The sequence below is a fragment of the Desarmillaria tabescens genome, assembly GCF_030435595.1.
Source record: "Desarmillaria tabescens strain CCBAS 213 chromosome Unknown EV420scaffold_49, whole genome shotgun sequence".
Classification (NCBI taxonomy): domain Eukaryota; kingdom Fungi; phylum Basidiomycota; class Agaricomycetes; order Agaricales; family Physalacriaceae; genus Desarmillaria; species Desarmillaria tabescens.
Genome location: NW_026848348.1, coordinates 348,238 through 355,814, shown reverse-complemented (window position 1 = coordinate 355,814; position 7,577 = coordinate 348,238). Strand labels below are relative to the sequence as shown.

At 45.9% G+C, this 7,577-nt stretch overlaps 2 protein-coding genes across 2 annotated transcripts; one reads left to right on the top strand and one right to left on the bottom strand.

The window, feature by feature from the left end:
- Positions 1 to 223: 223 nt before the first annotated feature.
- On the bottom strand, positions 224 to 3,562 carry EV420DRAFT_1622638 (uncharacterized protein; the record flags this gene model as incomplete). Its single annotated transcript, XM_060475833.1, has 10 exons — positions 224 to 793; positions 818 to 891; positions 943 to 1,522; positions 1,581 to 1,677; positions 1,725 to 1,900; positions 1,950 to 2,079; positions 2,129 to 2,357; positions 2,421 to 2,622; positions 2,757 to 3,115; positions 3,241 to 3,562. The coding sequence occupies 10 exons, from the start codon at positions 3,560 to 3,562 to the stop codon at positions 224 to 226; spliced, it is 2,739 nt and encodes a 912-aa protein (XP_060325594.1).
- Positions 3,563 to 3,720: 158 nt separating this feature from the next.
- Positions 3,721 to 6,424, top strand: EV420DRAFT_1717449 (uncharacterized protein; the record flags this gene model as incomplete). The annotated part of the gene is made up of 9 exons (XM_060479718.1): positions 3,721 to 4,060; positions 4,117 to 4,239; positions 4,290 to 4,644; positions 4,698 to 4,873; positions 4,972 to 5,072; positions 5,125 to 5,397; positions 5,449 to 5,670; positions 5,719 to 5,844; positions 5,906 to 6,424. 9 exons carry the CDS (start codon positions 3,721 to 3,723, stop codon positions 6,422 to 6,424), a joined length of 2,235 nt encoding a protein of 744 aa, XP_060325593.1.
- Between the last annotated feature and the right edge of the window lie 1,153 nt (positions 6,425 to 7,577).

Sequence of the window (7,577 nt, the reverse complement as noted above, 5' to 3'; positions counted from 1 at the left end):
TGAAATTCGAGAATCTCGCTAATATCTCCCTCCAACATCAGCAAAACCCAGAAAAGGTCTTCTGGTGCTTAGTCTTAATTGTCTGATCTTAGCGCATCTTAATCTTGGTTTCGGGTTCCAGATCTTTCGTTCACTAATCTTTTAAGTCTTTGGGAATGAAACATTTCTTTGCAGATAGCAGTAACAAGATTGATAGCAGAGTAAGACTAAATGCTCGGCAAAGTCAGAATGCTATTTCATGTGCATGATGGTCTGCGTACTTATTTACAAAGAAGGAAGGGAAAACGTCTAAACTATCGCTATGCTTTAACCCCTTAGGTATAAATTCCTCACCAGCAACCCCAATCAAGTGTGCTGCACGCACGATACAATCTAGATGAATTATGGACATAATTCGTTCTCCCACAGCATCAATGTCTGGGCGTACAACCCACATGCCGGTATCAGGACAAGGCACATCTCCTACAGGGGAGAACCACGTCACTAATGCGCAGGGATAATAAATCCCACAGTGTCGCAGACTGAAGAATAGCTGAACACGGGCAACATGGAGCGCACGGAACCCTTTGCCTTCCTCACCTGCCTCACAAAACACACAATTGTAGCGTGCGGAACCTTTTCTCCATGATGTCATAGCACGTATATGCTCACGGTGTAAGCCACCAATCCCCGACAAATCACTGGGGGTGTAGTACATTGATACAGCTGAGGGATATACAGTGATTTTTCCATGGTACTGTGGGCACTGGTTGAGGTCAACATCCTCTGGCACCACTTCCGGATTGATTGAAAGCTGCTCATAGAGGAATCTTCATACGAATTCTGGCAGGTGTGGTAGATTGAGACGCTGTGCTAAGAAAATGATATTGCGTGGTGCCTTGGATGCTAGAACTATAAAGAAGATCAGAAGGGTATTTATATTTAACAAGAATGAAGACAGACCTGGTGTTCGAGCCAGCTTGACCTCAGCAAGAACATCTGGTGATTCCATGGGCCCACCATCGTCATTCTCATTGGTACTATCTGATGCTGATACTTCTGCATGTGACTCGCCAAATAGTGAACCATCCAACATCCCTCGTGCTTGGAAATCCACCTGAGCAGCTGCCAGTTTATCAAGCTGCTCGTTGATCAGCAACATTTGTCCAAGAGCTTCGAAACGATTCGAACGTCGCCATGGTTCTTTGACTGCTTTGATGTGCTTCGATTCTGTGATAGATGAGCAAAGTCCGTTGGGTGCTCCAAACTCCTGGATAAGGTGACGGAAGTGGGAAAGTGCATGCTGGCGTGGCAGTGAAAATGCATCTGTGCGAGTGCCATCATTGCGGATGTCATCTGTCCGTATCCCAAGGGTGCGAAAGACTTCTCTCTCACGATGGAAGTCAGCCACAGATGCATTGATTTTGACCAGATCGTCTTCATCAATCACTGAGCGACGTACACAGTAACAAAACTCCATGAATGCTGATAGCGCATAGACCATTTGTGGGGGTACATGACCAGCAATAGCAGGGAGATAAACCTGTTACACAATGATAAGCTTTCTACTGCATGAACCACCAATATGATGAGGTACAAACCTTCATGAGTGCCTTGGAGTCATCTCCTGTCCATTGCTTGAAGCCACGACCTTCAGGGAATCGCCGTAAGCCAGGAAATGGGGGTACAGCAGCAATGCTATGAACATATGAGACACAGAGTTAATTCCATGGCCAGAAACTTACCGGCGGTCAATATCTGCTAAGATTCTCGCCGCTTCCTGTGGGGTATTCGAAGTCTTGATGTATTCTTCAACCCATGTCACCAAATGGTCCTTGAATGTTCCCTTGATGATTTGATGAAGAAGGTCAGATGAAAGAAGTTCATGGAGATTGGCTCTGGGGAATCCCGATGTATACGGCTGGATGAGAAACATGAGGAGATGAGAAAATGTAGAAAAGCACAAATACCATTATTCCGTCGATAATCCCATAATCATCCCACATCTCCTTAGAGGACATAGCATGGAAACACGCAGTGGTATGTTCATGTGTTCTTCGGCCACCAGGACCATCTAAATTGCGATGTGAGGCAGTACACCTTCAACGTTGAGTTGTGGAGATAAATGAGAGATACATGAAAGACCTACCGAGGACACCATCCCTGCACAATGCAGGCAAGTAAGGCCTGCTCAGGGTAGTCAGTGATATATGGTCCAAGTCCATATATAGTCCGGCGGTAATGTCCATCACCGTAGCGTAAAATTTCAGGGGTCTCCATACCAGGACGCAATGATTCAAAGATAGCCCGGAGTGAGCTGTGGAAGATCTGACGACGGAAGGCCCGAAATTCTGAGCTGTCATGATGCTGGCGATCTGCTGATAAGAGCAAAAAGTAATCAATACATGAAGATCAAGGAATTAGATGGTGGTAAGACTTACTCTTAGGTACAGACAGAAAGCCGATGAGAGAAACTCCATTCCGATGTGCACGGCGTACTTTATTATGAATCAGACCATTTGATGCATACAACGGATAAAATTCATTCTGTCCTGTCGCCACTGAGACCGTGGTTTTGTCACTACCAGCGATAACAGGGCAGTAGGTGATATCACTTAGGCCAAGTTCATCAGAAATCTGATCCTGAAAATAATGGTTTGAGTCAATAAACTGATGTAGAATAAAACAGATATAGAATTAAGACATACCGCCTGCCGCCAAGCCCAATTGCCAGACATGAAATCTTGGTATCAACGTCTTCCTTGTCGGTCAGTGACACGTTTCGGTGAGAAGTCCATCTCGTTGGCAAAGTCAGGATTGGCAAGTTGGTTTTTGATCACTTCACGAGGGTCATGAAAAAAAACTTCATATTCCGTGGTCTTCCAAGATGGTGGTGACTCACTTTCAATCTCGCCTTGATATAACACCGAGAATGATTGCCATGGCACGCTACCAATTGTTGTCGCATCAATGCTGCTGTACAAGTCGTCGGCATTAACAAAAGGTGGGCTGTCCACATGACATGCAGACCATATTTGAAGAAGATTGTTGAGCTGAGCAGCAGGCATTTGGTTCCACCTATACAGCAAGTCAGCAAGTTCAAAGGAAGTACGATCCTCGAAAGGTGTAAAGTCATCTGGGGATCCATAAATAAATGGCGGTGGTGGTGTTCCATCAGGAAGAATGGTGCCCTCGCTACCACAGGGCTTCCCTAAATTCTATATAAGGTCAATACAGATGGCGGAAATTTACTCCGCATACCATTAACAGCCAGATGATACTCCACATGTTCTGGTGCTTCATGGTCTTCAGCATGGCCATCTATGGGAGAGGGAGGGTCTCTGGCAGGACTTGGTGCATTGGAATGAACATCGTCATCAAAATTTTCATGCTCTAGCTGTAATGGAATTGTGTGTGCAGATGTGTAAGAGTGACGTGTTCGTACGGTGGGACGAAATGATGGAGTGCAGAATTTACAAGATGCAAGATGAATAGAGACACCATTTGCAGATGAGAAGTAACGAGTGCAGCCAAGCTCCTTGTTCTTGCAAGGAATCGACCTTTGTTTCAGCGTTCTTGGCATAGTCAAGTAGATTGATGAGGTTGAATGCAGCCAAAGGCGGAGAATAAATTGCACTGTCATTCGGACTTTGCAAAAAAAAAAAACATCAACTTGACGTGACACAGCAGGGTGCCGTTGCCTACTCACCTTTTCATTGCCCACCTTCCTCATAATACTCTATGCCTCCCCGTTCGAAAAAAGCTCTTGATCTTCCTACTGGGATGAAAGGGAAACCCGTGGCTCATTGGATGCAGCTGCGTAATGGTAACAAAGACAGTCATCCCGGAACTGTTGACGACTGGGAGAATGAGGATGATGTTGAGACTGTCGGAGAGAAGCTGAAGAAACAGGCACAAAAAAAGGCAGATAGCACTAAGCTACAGGTACAGAGGGACAAGGCTAAGGTAGATGTTGCTATCCTTGAGGATACGCTTCGTCGGGAGGATGTTGCTCGAGAGTTGACAGTGAACCACCCTGTTGGCCCCAAAAAACATGCTCCTTCAGCTAGGAAGAGAGCGGGTCAGTTCAATGTTTTTTTAGCGGGAGACATCGTGCTTACTCCTCTTGTATTACAGTCAAAGATGTTCAAAATCCTCAGCTTGCTCTCACTGTTTCTCCACCACCGTCGAGCCAGGTATTACGCCCAGAGATCTCAGTGACTTCAGCAAATGAAGAAACCCAAGAGCTAAACCAGCAAAGTCAGTACCTTTAATGCCATGAGATTCCACTACTCACAATAGCGAAGCAGACATTTCTTGTGAGGAAGACCCAAGCACGGGCGCATGCCAAGTGCTTGTTGGCAGTGATGGATCACATGAAGAGTCAGATGAGCACATACCTCATGATAAATCTGGAGATCACGTTAATGCCGAGTTGAAAGATCCAACCAAATTGAGACCAAAGCCCACCAGCAGGCCAGTCAAAGTCTCTGCACGCACTGCTATCGCCAACAGTCGGTCCACCAATGAGGGTGTGGCCACACCGAAGCTTTCTTTGCTGATATCAGGATCTGGCCCCAAAGTGGAAACTACTATGGCACCCAAGCACGTCCTGAAACGCAAGAGTCGAGTCATTGATGACGCAGTGCTGGACAAACCTGTCGTGTATCTCTTATATCTTGTCTCTGTCAATGCATGCTGATAATGAGATTTTCTAGCTTGTGTTCTGAAGACGAATCAATTTCTCCGGAGGTGCAAGTACCGCCTACAAAGAAGAAAAAACTCGATACCAAAACTACAAATTCCACTAAGACTGCAAAACCCACCAACGAGTTAGCAAAGAACTGGGAGAAGAAGAAGAGCAGGGATGGACCTCACAATGCTGGAAAGAAAGGTATGTATTCATGAGGTCTTCAATCAATTGCTGCTATGCTGATGCTACATTCTATACTACAGATACCATGAACGAAGAAAATGACTCACTTGTTTGAGCTGGCGGCATGGTCGAAGATGATGAAGACATTAAGCCTGAATTTGTCGACATCGTCAAGACCAAGGGAAACTTAACAGACCGCAAACCGACGGGTGTGGTGGTATATCTTCAGAGCTTGTACTATTAACTACAGGCTAACTATTATATTCCAGGATGTCACTGTCAAAATAGTCAAGAAAGAGGGTCCACTGATGATGACCGCAAGACAGGCACGAGGTGGCAAGAACAAATGGACGACGAACCATTTGCCAGATGGCACTCAAGATGCTTTCAGCAAGTGGATCGTTCCCTATCTTCGCGAGAAGGTGGGGCAATCAGTGACCCCTTGGGCCTCACTATCTGTCGAGGATGTTCAGGAGGCAGTTGACATCGAGTTTGGAAGGACTGAATACTGCGTGGCAGAGAAGGGTGCATGGATGAGCCTGGTATGTTGCTCTTATCTTCTGGCCATCTATTAACACTTCGTTTACTGCCAGGCCAATTATCGGATCACTAATTTTCGTCATGACATTTGTGTCGAGGCAGAAAAGGCCGTTGAGGCCTTCATCAAAGAACACAGTGATCAGCTCTCAACACCCGAGCTCATTGGCCAATATATGGCATACCTGATCACGTCAACATCTCCAGAGGGAAACGTCAGTGGTCCTAGCCCACCGTTTATGTGGAAAGTTTGGAAGAACGATGGAGCGAAGAGAAGGGTAGGTCCCCTTCTTCATATGATTCATGCTGTCTCAGCGTGCAACTAGGGAATCTTTTGTCACGAGTTGATTATTCGGGTCATGGCTGAGGCCCATTTCATGGCACTGGGGCCCATGAACAATCTCTCAATAATTCCATACCCGAAAGGTGCACTGTTACTTACAGGGCAGGCGGTACGAGGACTTTCTTCGCTTGTGATCTATTACTAATAAGACTGAATCAATGTCACTGCAGGTCGAGCGTGCGATTTCTATGTGGACTACTGGCGTGTTCGTTAATACCACTGCTCCCACATTTTCGAGGCAAAATTTCGACAACGTCACAGAGGAATTCGCTCTCAACCCAGCAGAACGCGCCAAGTATGGCAAGGATGCCCGGAAAAAGAGCGTCAAGACGAAGCGTGTATCAATCTACCAAGCAACGTTGGATTCATGGAACGATGCTAAGTGGATCGAGCTGCTAACCGAAGTTAAGCAGGCTGTTGAGACCAGTACATCAAAGAAAAGGCGCAAAATGTCGACATCTGCATGGTCTGCCTCACCAGACATCATTGAACAAGAGGCAGACATCGTGTTCAGGTCTGATCCTCCTGACCCGGACTCAGACGAGGACTCGGGAGACTGTGGAGGGAGTGTGGGCACTGTAGATGAGTCGGCAGAGGAGGATAATGTGGCTGGGAGCGTGACTGTCACTGCAACGCCGAGTGATGCTGATGGACTGTCAGACTCCGAGTCTGTAATGGCTGTTGATTAGCGCGTGGCTGGCACTGACGTTCGTGTATCTGGGTAGCATCGTTTCAGTGTAATCGTGGCATTTTCTTTGTACTGTAACATACTATGCTGTCAATTTATCCTGGTCTTCGCACGAAATTTCTGGTCTTGAGTTAATCATTATTATCTTATTCACGACAAAACCAGTCTCTAGAAAGCTGCGAAGGGTCTTGCTAAGAAAATGTACCTTACTTGGTAAAGACAATTGGTCTTCGGTCTTTCTTGTCTTTTGTCTTGTGCAAGACCCAAAAGACGGGAAAGACGTATTCTGGGTTTTGCTGATGAAGCCTCAATGAATCAACGGAGGCGAGAAGACGCCATGCATGGTTCGATTCCGTGTCGTGGTCATGACCCTATTTGAGTCGAGCTTTTGCTTCCCTTTCTCGCAAGTCATGGAACTCAACCACCCTCCTCAGGGCCTTGTGCTAAGGGAAGAATGCAAGGAGTCGAATTTTTTCCGGGCTGACTTTTCTTTTTCCTACAGAAAGAGATAAGCACCAGATGTCGGCACCGTACACAGATGAACGAATTGATCTCTGCGTATTCCATGGGGTATTCTCCTACGTAGCACTGGGTATGTAACATCCTGTTCCAGGACGATTCGTACTAGCTGTTTAATTCAGTAAATAGTACGGGAAAGCTATTAGAGGTAGAGGCGAGAGGCGACCAACAAACTGACCGTAAACTTCTTGAGGAACAATAATCTCTTTTCCTCGAATGGTGTAGTAAAGGGAAACACTTAAAATATCGGTCTTATCGACCACATTTATCGTAGCGCAAATAGTTCGTTCTTTCTGTGGTCAGGAAGGAATCGGAGCCACAAGAGCCATCAATACCGTAAATGCTAAGCCAGCGTCTATGCTCCTTCGCATGTCTCTGTCAAGGGACAGTTTGGTTTTCGGATGTCAGACAAAACCTTTCAGGCTTTCAAAATTCAGTCGATGGTACAGGTACCTAATTATGAGGAATAAAACAAAATCATTGCGCTCGATTATTCCTCCCTTGGGATTCGAACCCAAGTCGTACTTGGTAGACCTAACTACTATGTCATGAAGGAATACTTGTACATGACTGAACAGCTAAATGTCACCTGTCCTTGTTTCGGTATCCATTAACCGTAATAAAAAGTTCGCGAT